General features: G+C 42.6%; 2 protein-coding genes across 5 annotated transcripts; one reads left to right on the plus strand and one right to left on the minus strand.

Annotated features, from left to right (window-relative positions):
• The first annotated feature begins 1,502 nt into the window (after window positions 1-1,502).
• Window positions 1,503-10,242, plus strand: LOC123045407 (protein transport protein Sec24B). Its single transcript, XM_044468454.1, has 14 exons — window positions 1,503-1,965; window positions 2,036-2,098; window positions 2,694-2,747; window positions 2,864-3,036; window positions 3,155-3,341; window positions 3,731-3,876; window positions 3,949-4,103; window positions 4,829-4,910; window positions 4,997-5,112; window positions 7,340-7,435; window positions 7,784-7,907; window positions 8,808-9,076; window positions 9,257-9,468; window positions 9,737-10,242. The coding sequence occupies exons 1-14, from the start codon at window positions 1,632-1,634 to the stop codon at window positions 9,946-9,948; spliced, it is 2,223 nt and encodes a 740-aa protein (XP_044324389.1). The 5' UTR covers window positions 1,503-1,631; the 3' UTR covers window positions 9,949-10,242.
• A 342-nt stretch (window positions 10,243-10,584) lies between these two features.
• On the minus strand, window positions 10,585-15,075 carry LOC123045408 (ABC transporter B family member 29, chloroplastic). 4 transcript variants are annotated; one of them, XM_044468457.1, is made up of 11 exons: window positions 14,334-15,075; window positions 14,009-14,095; window positions 13,645-13,752; window positions 13,457-13,556; window positions 13,290-13,318; window positions 12,646-12,729; window positions 12,060-12,276; window positions 11,812-11,897; window positions 11,392-11,579; window positions 11,165-11,294; window positions 10,585-11,080 (listed from the first exon to the last, which is right to left on the minus strand). In XM_044468457.1, exons 1-11 carry the CDS (start codon window positions 14,940-14,942, stop codon window positions 10,916-10,918), a joined length of 1,803 nt encoding a protein of 600 aa, XP_044324392.1. In that variant the 5' UTR covers window positions 14,943-15,075; the 3' UTR covers window positions 10,585-10,915. The 4 variants fall into 4 exon arrangements, with proteins under 4 accessions (XP_044324392.1, XP_044324393.1, XP_044324390.1 ...); XM_044468458.1 differs by lacking the exon at window positions 13,645-13,752; XM_044468455.1 differs by having other exon boundaries at window positions 13,290-13,556; window positions 14,334-15,074.
• Window positions 15,076-15,402: the final 327 nt, after the last annotated feature.

Consider the following 15,402-nt stretch of genomic DNA (forward strand, 5'->3'; position numbering starts at 1 on the left):
AGTGCGTGCTTTGTGGTAGGAACTACTTTGAATTGTGCCCTGAGCCAGAAGGTTATTATGTTAGCGTAAGTACTATAATAGTAGAATTTGGCAATTCCCTTCATCCAGTTTTCTAGCTCAAATCGGCGGGCTTCTACTATTTGGATGAGATGCTGTTCAAGTATGTGTGGTTTCAAGCTCAGTTGTTCTCTTTTTTATCTACATATCCGACAGTAGAAGAGTTTAGAAAAACATGATTTTTACATGCAATGGATGTGCACACACACACACACAGTTGGCTCCAGCCGGTTTGAGTCATCCAAAATTAAACAAAAACGTGATGCGCGCGCGCACACACATAGTTTGCTGCTCTGAGTTTCAGTCATGGCATACACAATTTGTATGCATCCAAAACTAAAGGCACAAACAACAGGTAGATGAGAGGGGGAGCTCACCACAATTGTGTTGGGTGGGATTGAAGAGGGAGGTAGGGATGTTGGCCTGCTCCTCTGGCCGCTCTACCTGCTGCTCTGCACCTATAGAGACGAGAAGAGGTAGAAGAACCCGCATCAGCTTCTCCGTTACCTTCCTTCACACAACCAATCGCAGGCACTCACACATTAGAGGAAGAAGAAAACCAGAGGAAGGAAGGGTAAGGATGGATCCATACCGAGGATCTAACCTAAGGTGCCATGGGTGGAGCCGTGGGGCTAGGGTTTCAGGTGGCGGTTGAGGTTGGAGGGGGTGGAAGGAGGAGGAGGACTCATCTGCCGGTGCTTCGAGGTGGAGATGGAGGGAGCTCCAACCAGGGCGACAGTGGTCCTTTGCTGGTCTCTGCAGCCCTAGCACCGGCAGAGCTCAGGGACGGCCGGCTCCTCAGCGGGCGGAGCAGCCGGGCGCGAGCGTGGGCAGAGCAGACGGGCGCGAGGCATGGGTCGTCGGCCCGGCGAAGGAGATGGCGGCGGCGGGGTAGGGAGGCGGGCGCTGGTCTAAGGGGAGGAAGAGAGAGACGGGAGGAAGGGGAGAGGGGGCGGCGCGAGTGCGACGAGCGACGGCTAGGTCTCTGCCACGGGAACCGCAGCGATTTATACCCTTGTACGCGAAATGACGGAAATGCACTCGGCAGGGCACGGGATTTACGCGCGGTGGCACGAACGTCTCTGCACTATTCATTGCTACAGGAGCCTCTTCAATCCGACGGCCTGCGTCCTCCGGTGGGTCGATCCGACGGCCCAGATCCCATCAAGCAAACAGATCCAATGACCAGGAATCCAAATCTCAGATGAGCCGGAAGTTCTTCCATCATTCTTGCTTCTGGATGGTTGGATGGCTGTCTCCTCGAACGTTGTCAGTGAATATGTTTGTGAACGTATGTGTGGATATTTGGGATGTTCGTTTGGATGGACGGCGTTGGAGATGGCCAAGGACAGGAGTAGACTCTGGTCTACCTTTAGCAGCACAGTCAACGCTCACCTAGCCTTCGAGACGTACGTTAGCAACTTGACGGTCCTGATCGTCTGCCGCAGCAGAAGAGTTCAGCGCAAACCCACACTGCACAGACAATTTGAGCAGCCGCGCTTCCATCTCCCTCGTCAGATCTCTCTCACGTCACCACTCCACCAGATCCACATCCCAAACCGCGCGGCGCAGCAATGGCGGTGCGCCCGAGCCTCGCGTACTTCCCCTCCGACAACGCGCTCCTCGACTCCTCGGGCCTACCGTGGGGCGTCGCCGTCACGCCCTTCTCTTCCACCGATGAGCGCGGCTCCTCTCCGGTCACCGGCGACGAGGGCGACCTCATCCCTCGCTGCACGTCCTGCTTCGCCTATTTCAGCACCCTTTGCTCGCTGCACCGCTGGTCGTGGACGTGTCCCATCTGCTCGGAAGACAACGACCTCTCCGCCGACGCCGCCGCGCGCTACGCGCGGGACGGCAGCCACGACCCGCCCGAGTTACGCTCCGCCTTTGTCGACCTCCTCCTCCCGGGTAGGGCTTCCGCAGTTCCGATCTGCTGCAATGTGGTGCAGTGAAATGACGGGCTTGTGTTATTTTCCAGGGGAGGAGGGTGAGGCAGCGGCTGCGACGACGCCCGTGTACGTGGCAGCGATCGACTTATCCTGTAAGATGTGATGATCTCAAGATTTTTCGCCTTATGGTTCTAGCTTATTTGTTATACCCTCGCCTTCGTCTCCACACAAAAGAGTGATAAATTGACAAGGGAAATGGATGGCTGTTAGGTTTTAAACTTGCTAAATATGGAAAAATATGAACATCGAATAAGATTGTGCCACATATGAATGGAGAATAAAACAGTCCTAGTTTGGTCCAGTAAGTGATTGATATGATCGTGGGGTTCCTGTGTGGTGTTTGTGGCACCCCTGGACGCCTTTTTTTGTTACTTCCTTTGTAATGTAAAAGGGAAAATCATTGCAGCATTGTAGTGAGCAACTCTACCAATCCAAGATCTTGTTATGTTGGTAGATTTTGTTTTCCACTAACATGATGCATGGATTAATGAATCCAAATCCATCCCAGTTTAGCTTGAATTCATCTAGCTAGGATAGGTTCCACCTTTGGTGCCTGTTGTCCTGATCAAAATATTTCAGATTTTCATGAGAATAACTCTAGAATTTTGAGACCTTCTGTTTTGTTTTATTTAGAGCTCACTTGTTTATGTCTTCTTCTCATAATTTATTTCTTCATGTTGTTTTTAGCTTCTGAGGAGTTTTTGGAGCTAGTCAAAAGTGCTCTTCTGGCAGCTCTTGAAGGTGAGATCCACTCACAAGCTTTAGGAGCTAATCTATTTATACAACTTTGTTATTGAAAGGACATACATGATACAGGCATACAGCTACGTGTACACTGATCTAGTGATGCCTTGCAGCTCTTTCTCCAGGATCATTATTTGGGATTTTAACATTTAGCAGCAAGATAGGACTATATGATGTTCAAGGTCCAATACCAATTGTGAAAAACGTTTTTATCCCTCCTGATTCTGACGGCACCTTGCACGTGGACCTTAAAGATGTCATGCCATTTTGTTCATTTTTGGCTCCTGTATGTACATTATCCTCTTAATTTAATCCTTCAATTTTCAGTTCAATCATTTACTCAACCTGTATCCCTAGAGCATTGGTTTCTCCTGTATATGCTTATTTTAATTACATCTCAACAGGTTGGCACTTTCAAAGACCACATCGCTGAAGCACTAGAAACAATTAAACCAATAGCTTCCTGGGAAAGGGCAACAACTGCATCACAAGTTCAAGATCACGCATTGCATCATACCCGTGGGTTTGGGGTAGCAATTGATGCTCTTGTCAACTACCTAAGTGTGGAAAATGGAACTACCTTTGAACTTGGTATGTAATTTTTTTTGCAGGGAACTTGGCATCTTATTGTATTGATTACACTACTATTCTGTTATTTTATTAGTAGAAGATATACATATTCTCTTTGAAGGGGAGCCTTGGCGCAGTGGTAAAGCTGCTGCCTTGTGACCATGAGGTCATGGGTTCAAGTCCTGGAAACAGCCTCTTACAGAAATGTAGGGAAAGGCTGCGTACTATAGACCCAAAGTGGTCGGACCCTTCCCTGGACCCTGCGCAAGCGGGAGCTACATGCACCAGGTTGCCCTTTTTTATATACATATTCTCTTTAAGGGCTTTATTAGTAGAAAACATGCTTTCTCTTTAAACTACATGGCCTTGCGTTCTAATATTATGCATTCTCCTGGTAATTTTTGAAACAGCTAGAATATTTGCGTTTTTATCCGGGCCTCCGAATTATGGGGCTGGCCAACTAGACGCAAGAAGCAATGGGGACCACAATACTGGTAAAGTGGTGGATTCAAATAATACATTACTGCCCGAAGAGACAAGTTTCTACAAAAATCTGGTAGGTTTGCATAAATATTGATCAATGCATTCTGAGAATATTTTGGGAGGTATCCTGATTGCCATATCACAGGCTGCTAGTGCTGTTCAAGCAGGTGCATGTGTGGACCTTTTCGCGATTACAAATGAATACACTGATCTTACTTCCCTAAAAGTTCTGAGTGTTGAGAGTGGTGGCTCATTGTTTCTGTATTCAAATACAGATGAATCAACACTTCCACAAGATATGTAAGTTCAGTCATCATCTCTGGCTCTGTGCTCTTTTTATTCAGCAGTCCAACTGTATCTCCTCAATTAGGAGATATCCTAATGTGGTTCAGTTCTCAAGCACTGTCTGGTCTGTTTATGTTATTTGCTTCCTCTTTGTAGGTCAGTCAGATTGATAGGATAACATATGCTCATGCTTTGTACATTAGTGTAGCTCAAGAAATTAGTGTGGTTGGAACCCCCATAATGTTGGAATCACATCTATGGACATTCAGGTCTATTTGGTGATTTTGTTTCTTATAATTTGGTTTCAACGTGTGATGGCTGTTTGTTAATTCTCCATGCCAAGGGGTTTGTTACCCAAGGCTAACTGTGGGCTTTATTATGGCCTTCTGGGGCGGTGAGATCTGAATAGGCTTCTTCCTAGTATTCTTTTGTGGGCAACAGGTTCTGTTACCACTCACTGTTGAACCTTAGATTTAGATCATGTTGACTTGCCTGATGCCAAAGATCTAATAAATTATCTGATTGTTGGTTGTGCACTGCCCCAAATGTCCATACTATAAATTGAGCAGACTGGGTTTGACGTAGTTGGATGGCTGGTACATGGTAAATACAATCTATACACAAATATATGTGCAGAATGTGAAAATATGGTCCACATGTCGTTCACATGCTTTGAGCCACTGATTACAATATAGCTGTGAAGCAGTAATATGCATTTATCCACCGTTTTTACTTTTCAGATACAAAATGCTAAAGCGTCCATATGCCTTTGGATGTGTACTGCGGTTGAGAACATCTCCAGAGATCAAGATTGCTGATTCTGTAAGTACTCTGAGAGATATGCAAATTTACCTAGTGACCTTTTTATATGTTCCTTAAGCTGATATTGTTTAATTCATGTCCAACAGTATGGTCATTTCTTTCCAGATCCTCAATACATGCATGTTCAGCACATAAATTGCTGTGATTCGTTTGCTAGCTACACTTACGACTTTGAGTTCGAAAAGGATTCTCAGTTTTCCAGGTAAAGGCCATGCTGTTTCTAACTTTTGTAGATTATGTGCTTATATGTGTTAAAATTTGATGAACTTGAACTAACTAGCAGCAATGTGGTACTTCCCTTCTTTGCTCTGACAAATTGAAAGTTTAGATTTCCACAGTTCAAAGAGATAACCAAATAGGAAACTCTATCATCCATTTACAGTGTTGGGCCTTGCTAGTAATTATGCCAATTCGTAGCCAGATCTTTGTATCAGACATTTGTTTCTTCCCTACAGGTAGGGTGACATTTTTTGTGGTCAACACCGAATGAGTACACGAGTCTTTGCATAATGACGAGCATTTAGGATTTTATGTATTCTGTACTCCAGCTTAAATCTGCCATTGGACCTGTTTTTAAATTCTACTATATATGGATCCCTGTATCAGATTATCCACAAGTTGGCTGGTCTGGTTGAAGAAGTATAAGCCTTGTGAAATGAATTTAGTTTGTTACTGACTGCACCAATAGAGAAGTCATCATGATCCACACCCATAACTGAAACTAGGATTTTCAAATTCTTTCTTACCTGTTGTTAGCGCTTGAACCTTTGGAACAGACGCAATATGGGAGGATTCGGCTAGGTCAGGAACTTACCGATTGGGCACCGTGGAGAAGTGTGCGGCTAGGGCTGAAACCCCAGGTGCAGGGGATAGTGATAGGACATGCTGAGCAAACAAAACGATAGGCCTAGTTCTATGATTGATTTGTTCATCACGTTGCCACTCCATTACATAGAGTGTTTGCCTTACACACTTGCTCAAATTGATAAGCCCACAATGAGTCTTAATCTATTGGAACACAAATTGGACAGTAGTGAACTAGTGATCCCTCTATCAATAGTAAGTTAGGAAAATTACCTACACTGCGAGCCCTGATGTAGTTTATATGCATCACTAATCTGTACCACACGAGGGATCTTCTTTACGTCCCGCAAAAAAAGAGGGATCTTCTCTATGGCACCATAGGAATAGGTTTATGATACATTTGCAAGTTCTCCTTGTCCGGTCGTCCTTCTAAACTATCTTGGTTATGGTTATTTAGATGTCTCCTTCCAATCAATCCGTGCTTCCTTTTAACCTATATATGCCAAATTAATCTGAGGCTTTCCTTTTCTATTGCTTATGTCTAGTTAATCCTAGCTGTTCCTTCTCTACTTCTAAATATTATAGATATTTGTAAAACAAAACACGCTAGGATGGGCTCAGCACATTACTAAGAGAAGGAGAAAACCCGATAAAACTATTACCATTCATTGTCAAAAGGGAAAAAAACTAGAATTTTCAGCATTGAATCTAACCATCTTTTTTTCCTATGAAACCTATCATCCTTTACATGTTTCAACTTAATTCCCAATTAGTGTATCTGGGATTTACTCTTAAAAAGACTAAAAAAGTGCACAATGTATAAGCATGTTATCTACCGGGAATCTTGATAACTATGCTATACAAGGAGAAAACCCGACAAACTATACCATTCATTGTCAAAAGGAAAAAAAACTAGAATTTTCAGCATTAAAGCTAACCATCCTTTTTTCCCCTATTAACTTATCATCTTTTAGATGTTTCAACCTAATTCCCAGTTAGGATGTCTGGGATTTGCTCTTGAAAGGACAAAAAAAGTACACAATGTATAAGCTCTATCTACCAGGGATCTTACTAACTATGCTATACAAATACTCCCTTCGTCCCAAAATAAGTGTCTTGAGCTTAGTACAGATTTGTACTAGAGCTAGTACAAAGTTGAGACACTTATTTTGGGACGGAGGGAGTACAATAAGGATACTACTACCACCGGTCGGTTACACAGGGCCCTATTGTACTTTGAGTCTAACTTTGACCACCGATTTAACCAGTAAAATATGCGCTATGTTCCATAAAAAGTAACTGTTGGTGTTCCATAAAAAGTAACTGTTGGAAAGATCTTTCGAATGCAATATATAGATCATATTTTCTTATTTAAATCGGTGGCCAATGTTAGACTCGAAATACGAAGCGGGCCTGTATACCCCGACCAGAGAGTAAATCATAAGACACATTCTAACCGTTGATTGAGTCCGGTCTTTTCTTGAGTATGTATTTTAGTAACAATAACAACTTCCATGCCTAAACAAGGGAACTGTAACTATGATCAGTATAAAATCTGTAGCCAAACAGTTTTGACCGTGTATATTATCTCCTAAACCCTTACAACCTGATGTTTGCAACTGCAGGAAGTCAAGGCCTCCTATTCTCCAAATCGTATTTAAGTACACGATGATAGTACAGCATGGTGATGCATCAGATGATGCTTCAAATTCTGGTAGTAGGTAAATTTCGTATCGCCTGTCACAGATTTGTGAATACTTAGTATGCTACATTGTTACTGTTTGCTCTTACAAGTTAAAGTATATTTGATATGCCATTCCTCTGGTGTCAATAAGTTTAAGCATACTGACAATTGTCCTTATGTGTGAGCTGTCCAAGTTATTTTTTGATGATTCTGTGATATACTGGCTTGCAAGTTAATTACTTGCTTGCTAATGTTTGTCTAATTGTCAATTTGCAGTGTGCAATTTCTTTTTGTCAATTTGCAGATGTTCCATGTTAGCAGCAGTTTTATACACATTGTTATCTATATTTTCATATTTTGTAACTTCAAAATACACCTTGTCCAGATCTAAGTTCTCAGTGCAAAGGCGGTTAAGGGTGCGGACTATCCAGTACAACACAACTGCTAATATCTGGGACCTGTATGACTTTGTTGACCCAGATGTGGTATTGACGATACTTGTACACCAGGTACAACCTCTGTTTCAGATTACTGCATTTCCTCCCTAAATTGTAACGACGGCAGTACAATTTTGATGGATAAACTGTTTGTCGTAAGCACGAAGGCTGTTAACTGTAGGACTAAAGCATCTTACTACATCAATTAATTGCCACTACAAGAAAGTTATAGCAATCAAATGTTGCCACAGCCTCTCTGTAGGACTATAACATCTCGCTACATCAATTAAGTGCAACTCTACAAGAAAATTATGGGTAGGAAACTTTGTCTGGGATACAGCTGGTCACAAGCTTAGTATTTCTGTATTTTACTTAAACATTCATTTAGCTGTTTTATTTTAATATTCATCTAATGGTTTTATTTGAATGTTCGTCAACAATTACAAGATTAATATTTATTCAACCCTTCTAGGCTTAGGAGCTATTAGGCCCCTATTTTGGCAGGCCTGTTTTATCTTCTTCCCTGCAATCGGAAGCTAGGTTTACTCTGGTTGTCTGGCACTAGTTTCCGCCTTTCCGGTTTATTGAAGGCGAGCCAACCCAACAAGTTTTGAGTTCTGGGTTTCCAAAATGCTCTCAGGACTCTGTTAATATGGAAGAAGAGAAGCTAAATTTGACCGCAGTCTACGCTAATCTATTAATTCACCATAAGGAATCCCAGCTTAAATCCTTATCTGAATCAGCTTGTTTAATGAATACGGTTCTGCAGGGACATAATGTATTATATATATATTGTAGTTTTGGCATTCTGTTGTATTTTAGTTATAAATGCTAAGCTTGGTGACCTTAAAAACAGGAGAGAAATGTTCATGATCGTCAAACCTAATTATATTTCTAGACTCGAATAAAACCAAAGTTATCACTGAAGATCGAGCAGAAGATCATTTGATACTGAAAAAGTTCATTTTCCAGGTTATTTTGGCTTCTTTAAGTGATGTGGTAGAAGCAAGGCTATGGCTCCATGATTGGTTGGCGATTTTCATTGCCCAATACAACAAGGCATACAAGAACGTCAGACCTGCTGATTCTGGAGTTTCTGATATTGACGTTGATTTCTCAAACTGCTCACAATTGCAGCCTCTGGCACGGCTTGTATTTGCATTTCTAGTAAGCCCCTTGCTTCAAGTTCAGGATGAACATATTCATCCAGATTACCAGACATATTTGCAGTGCCTCTTCAGGTAAAGTATATATTTTGCTACCATGCAGTTCCTAAAGTTCTCACAGGAAGAAACAACAAAATTCCACAAATTCCCTTTCCACATTTTTTTACAAAATCCAGATTATCTCACTGCTGTAGTTTATTTGAGCTACGCAAGTATTGCTTATATAATGTTCAACGTTATTATTTCTCTTTACAGTGCACTGGAACCGGCTTCTCTTCGGCAAGCTATATGTCCTACACTGAGTTCGTACTCCTCTCTTGATACAGAAGCAGAAGTGCATCAGTCTCTAAGTCGCAGTGTATTCACCAGTGAGAGACCAATATTCCTTCTTGACGCCTACACTGACCTTTTGGTGTATTACTTGCCTACAGCCAGCCCTTCAATTCCCTTTCCTCCTCCACGTGACTGTGAGTCCAGCACCATCTTTTTTAAGTGCCACTTAGTTGTCCTGAGATTACTGCATTTCCTCCCTAAATCGTACTCCCTCCGTAAACTAATATAAGACGTTGAAGATCACGTCTTATATTAGTAGGGAGTACTAATTCTGTTGTTATGACTTTTTAATTTCTTCACGCATATTGAAGGCCTCAACTTCAGAAGAACGGATGTAGTAGTATGTATGGTTACGGGTTATTTCAGCCAATGCATATGCTAACACTGAACTTATGTTTGTAGGTCTGTTGAGATCAACGGTCGACAGGTTGAAGCAAGAAAGGACCTTAACTCCCAGGCTTGCTTTTATTCATGGTGCACGTGATGATACAACAACATCTGAGAAATACCTGATTGAGGATCGGGCTCTGGATGGCACTCTGATGGATGGTTCTACAGGTTTCAGATCCTTCCTTGAGGAGGTTAGAAGCAGAGTAGCCGAGTTTGGAATATAGAGAGGCCTGTCTCAGCTGTTGTTTAAGCTGTTCAATATGCAAGATTGATGATTGGTCATACTGGGCCTTGGCATGGATAGGATCTGTTGTGTTGCTTAGCTTACTTTTGATACTCCATGTTGCTAGGGCCACTCCATTGATATGATATGAAACCATCACTGCATGTTGAATATGGCAGGATTGCATATTTCTGGAGTTCATAGTCCATGTTGAATATGCATGTCTTGAACAAGTGCTTTGTACATTGCCCAAACAGGCAGACACACTTAAGTGACGATTTTGCTCTGTATGTTATTATTACTTGTTATATAATGTGTTTTTTCGCATAGAAAAGTAAATATTGCCCAATTTATCATGAAACACAGGACTATGCTGATATTATCAGCTCACTGTTACAAGGCATAGGCAGAGAGCAACACAGCTGTGTACCTGTGTTGCAACTTCCTGATAGCAGATAACAGATGCCAACTTTCTGATTCGCATTATCTCGGCAATTCATTATTTTATACTTGTAGCTGTGTGCCTGTGTGGTTACTGTGCTGCCGCAGTTAACATTACAATAGCAGCAGTAACAATAACGATAACAAAGGCTTTCAGTCCCAACAATTTGGTGGACTAGAGTTGGGCATAAGATATTGAAATCAAGTCATGATTTTATACTTGTCGTTAAGTCAAGTCTATCATTTCATACCATTAATTTACTGATTCTCTCCTGTGTGGCATTATCGTTAACTGCACCACTTGGTTTGGTACCTGATTCTGACGTTCAGCGATATGGAAGCCCAAATCAAGGCACAGAGCACAACTGAAAGCAGTGCATGCGCTTATTACAAGGGAGCTTTTCTGGCCGACAAGCGTCCACGGAAACATGCAGCTTCCATCGTCTGATCACTCATCAGATCATGCCTGCGGGCCCGCGGCTCGACGTCCGCATTGCAGCACAACAAACCACTTTTCCCTCGTAGTCTCAAGCCTCTCCTAATTCTCGACTCAGGAGATCCGGTGGTGAACCGAAGCGGCCATCTAGGGACAAGAAAGCCGACCTCGTGATCTCTCGCAATTTACCGCCCTCTAGTAAAACAATTCTATCAGCCATCAGGATCATTTCCAGCCGGTGAGCAATGATGACAACCTGAAAATGTGGGGAGAACATCATGAAAACAGGTAGGCACAGAAATCTCTGAAGAACGATATTCCTACTGCATACGCCACTTACAGTGTGGCTTGCCATCAAATTCATCAGTGCTTCTTTCAGTAGCAGCTCAGACCTGCTATCCAGAGCAGACGTTGCTTCATCCAGTACCAGTATGGAAGAGTTCTGGTAGATTGCCCTTGCGATAGATAACCTGAGGATTGAAAATACGCATGGTGTTGGCTTGAATGAAACATCGAAGCCAATTCAGTCAGAAAAGCTGCCAGACATTGTGCTGGGGAGAATTTTACCTTTGTTTTTGCCCGCCACTTAAACTAGAACCTCTCTGTCCTACATACGAGTCATATCCCTCTGGCAATATCTTAATGAACTCATCGGCATTGGCTATCTTAGCAGCATTCTCAACTTTTCTCATATTAGTATCTCCCACAGGGTCGCCATATGCAATATTTTGAGCGATTGTCCCGGAAAATAACATCTATGAAATAAGAAGAAATGAACATGCATGAATACAATGTTTGCGAAAAATGTGTTCAGTCCAACATGCCAAAATATTAAATTATGTGAGTTCGAAGCTGAGATACCACCAAAACAGAGTTCCATCAGGAGTTGCAAACAAAAGATTACCAAGATATCCTTTTGAACACCCCAAATGAGATGCTTTGAAACCGCAATGACACAAAAGGAAATGATACACCACAGGTACTAACCGGATCCTGTGAAACAAACGCAATATGTGTTCTCAAGCACTGTAGCTGAATGTCTTGAATATCATGGTTGTCCAGAGCTATATAACCTACAAGGAAAGTTCATCGATAGCCATTTTACAAGATAATCATGAAGTTGAGATAACCCAGAAAGCGGGAATTCAAGATAGCAAACTTGAACTAAAAGGCCGAAACATGTAAGACTGTTTACAGATTCTGCAGCAATATACTACTGATGTTCAGTTCAATACCACTTTGTGGATGATAAAGTCGGAGGAGTAATTTGGCAAGAGTGGTTTTCCCTCCACCAGATGGTCCGACAATAGCAATAGTTTCTCCTGCTCTGATATGAAGATTCACACCATCTACTATTGGTGGCATACCAGCAACATATCTAAATGTAACATCATGGAACTTAATATCTCCCTTAACAGAATTTAAATGAAGTGCACTGGGTTTATCCCTCACCTACAGCACAGAAAAGCAGCATGGATGTATGAGTTGCGAATTATGATAGAAAATTTCCTTGATAACAGCAATTCAAATCCAAGAACTTACTACCAAATTATACTTTCTAAAAGGTATATGCTATGGAATTCGTTTCTCACACAACCAAATAGACTTCTTTCACCTTCAACCAGCTTTTCGCTAGCAAAACGTAACTAAGACCCCGCGATCATCCAAACAAAAAGAAAATTACTTTAAGAATGTTGCATTTCTTGAAAATTACACATATATTACATACATAAGAAACCTTAGAAAAAATAGTAATGATTTGTTCAATGGTCTTCTTATAAATTTAATAAAATACAGTCCTTAACAGGAGATGGTGATTACCTCAGGGATGAACCTTGTTAGATCAAATATGCGTTCTAACGCTGGTTCTCCTTGCTTATATTCATTATATGCCTTGCCAAAATCCTATGCATGGAATAGATTCTCGTGAGAACCAAATCAAGAGTGCTGGAAGGAAGTGGTGCATGACAGCATGCAATAAGACATGATGATACAAAGCACACTCAGAAATTCTAAAAAAAAGAGTTAATAATGCAAAAATAAAATTCCCAAAAGAAAATGTTAACAGTATCAAGTAAGCACAAGGGTAAGTTTATTATCATACTTATCATAAAACTTAATGATATTTGCTTCTATACAGCTACAGAAATAAAACAATAACAATTGTTTTTGCGTATTCCAGTACAATAACTCTTCAGGTGCAAAAAGGTTGGTGGTGGTGGGGGTACTGCGTGCATCCCATCGAATGTAAAAGAAGATGTGCACGTAATTTTTTCCTTCAGAGCACAAATGATTAATTAGTTGGACTCCAAATTCTATGAACATTATCAATCCTATGCAAGAAAGGATATTAACACAAATTCCAAATGTTTTATACATTTAACATTCATGCAGGGGAAATAAGAGACGAGACATCACTATGGTAAGAATTGACAAATGTAAATGCTCAATAGCGATTGTGATACCTGAATAGGCTCAACAAAAAGAGCAAGTGCTGTTAGGAAAGAAAGAAACCCCTCAGGATCAAATGTGGTTCCAGAAACTGCTACTGAACCAGCACAAAGCACAACCAGGCCTGCAATGTATGTAGTACGAACAGCTTGAGGTATGAGAGCTTTCATCTTCTTCTTACCCAAATTATTCTTCAGATCAAGAAAAGCCAATTCATGGAATCGTAACATCTCTTTGTGCTCCCCATTGTTTACCTTCACAGTGAGCATCGATGGAAGTACCTACAAAGGGTATTCATGTAAACAACAATCCGTGCATGGCTCTATATGTTTATTATACATGAACTAATTGAGTGCTACTAAACCAGACATCATTGAGATAGGCTGCGAGCATGGCGAGGCTAAGATGTGCCTCCTTGGATATTTGACGAAGTCTTTCACCAAGCTTTGCAATGACTATGGACATGCATGGAATTACCTATCAATGTAATGCAGAGTGAAAATTAAACAGTGCACACATAACTACTCCCTCCGTTCCTAAATATTTGTCTTTCTAGGCATTTCAAATGAACTCAACATACGGATGTATGTAGACATATTTTAGAGCGTAGATTCACTCATTTTGCTCCGTATGTAGTCACTTGTTGAAACCTCTAGAAAGACAAGTATTTAGGAACGGAGGGAGTACATATGAGTGACCATGAAAGAGCAGTCCAAACTATGAGATTTGTTACCATTGCTGCAACTAATGAGAGCTGAGGATTTATTGCCACCATTTGAGTACCCATTGCTATCAACTGCAAGCTTGTCGGCACAATTGTCTGCATGAAAAATAGTAATAAAAATTAGCATGGCACAATTACCGGTGCAATAATTTTCAGCACCAGTAGAATAGAAAGCAGTAAACTACTCCAAGGCTATCAACCATGAGGAACGATCAAAGAAAGGGAGAGGATTTCTATAATCAACAATCATACTGATTGCCGAAGGAGCATTTCTCCAAACAGCTTTCGTACATTTTATCAAACACATGTATCTACTAGGGTGCAAGAACCTCACATTGAGAACAGAGTACACAGCGTCCGCAACGTCGTCCGCCTCATCTGTGATCCGGTGCGCGATGTCTCCTGCGGCGATCCCTTCTCTGCCATCGAAAAACGCGAGGTCACGCGCAAGCAAACGCTCGAAGGCGCGCTCCCGGAGGCGCCACACCGCCCGCAGCGCCGCCTCCCAGAGCAACGCCTGCTGCACGTACGCCGCGGCCGCGCGCGCAGAGGCGAAAGCCGCGAGCGCGACCACGCCCCTCGAAACCTCCGCCGACACGCCCCCGCCTACGCCGGCGGCCAGAGCGCGCGGAAGGCGCCCCGCGGCGGGCACCGTGCGCGAGAGGCAGTACACGGCAGCGGCGGCGCACGCCCACCCCTTCGCGATGGTCCGCCACTCCGCGGCGACGTAGGGGAAAACCTCAGAGAGCGGATACGACGGGGGCGAACAGTCTTTGGCGGCCCGCACGCGGAGGCGGATTGAGCACGCGGTCGTTGCGGTTAGAGCTAGGGCTCGGGAGCGCGATATAGCTCTGCTGCTTCGCAGTGAGATGCTTGGGGTGAATGCTCGGGATTGCGAGGAGAAGGTTGGAAGAGGTGCAGGATTCGCCATCGCCATGGCCATAGTCCATGCCGATACCTCGCCGCGGCGGCGCTGTGCGCTATGAAGCCTGGAACGCGATGCGAAATGTGCGGGAAGAAGAGGTTCTCTTCTGCCGGACGAACTGACCCTGAATTCCCAAAATTATGTTTTCCACATTTGCAAATCGGTCAATTGAGAAGGAGAACGTTTCGGTCCACCACGACTGTGCCGATTTTGTCAAGCGCAGATAATGTGCCAGTTCACTCTCTCGAAGATGCTCATAATAATAAAGTGTGCTCATACGTTCATAGAAGCGAGGGTATATGTATATATATTAACATATGTGTCGTATTTGTGTTAAATTCTTTTAAAAACGAGAACGTTTTCAGAGTTTCATGAGGGTAGATTGAATCAAAATCAGTTTATGATTGTGACGTGAACCTTAGAACAAGTTCATTGTGGGTAAAGTGCACTTTTGGTATGAATCGAGTCTATTTCTATT

This window comes from Triticum aestivum, chromosome 2B, assembly GCF_018294505.1.
Source record: "Triticum aestivum cultivar Chinese Spring chromosome 2B, IWGSC CS RefSeq v2.1, whole genome shotgun sequence".
Classification (NCBI taxonomy): Eukaryota; Viridiplantae; Streptophyta; class Magnoliopsida; order Poales; family Poaceae; genus Triticum; species Triticum aestivum.

Coding starts and splice junctions, on each gene's coding strand:
- LOC123045407 (XM_044468454.1), top strand. CDS start 1,632: ATGGCGGTGCGCCCGAGCCTCGCGTACTTCCCCTCCGACAACGCGCTC. Junction 2,748..2,863: donor TCTTCTGGCAGCTCTTGAAG/GTGAGATCCACT, acceptor GATGCCTTGCAG/CTCTTTCTCCAGGATCATTA. Junction 4,104..4,828: donor TCAACACTTCCACAAGATAT/GTAAGTTCAGTC, acceptor TTTACTTTTCAG/ATACAAAATGCTAAAGCGTC.
- LOC123045408 (XM_044468455.1), bottom strand. CDS start 14,942: ATGGCCATGGCGATGGCGAATCCTGCACCTCTTCCAACCTTCTCCTCG. Junction 13,753..14,008: donor TCTCATTAGTTGCAGCAATG/GTAACAAATCTC, acceptor TTACATTGATAG/GTAATTCCATGCATGTCCAT. Junction 11,295..11,391: donor AGTGGCGGGCAAAAACAAAG/GTAAAATTCTCC, acceptor TTCAATCCTCAG/GTTATCTATCGCAAGGGCAA.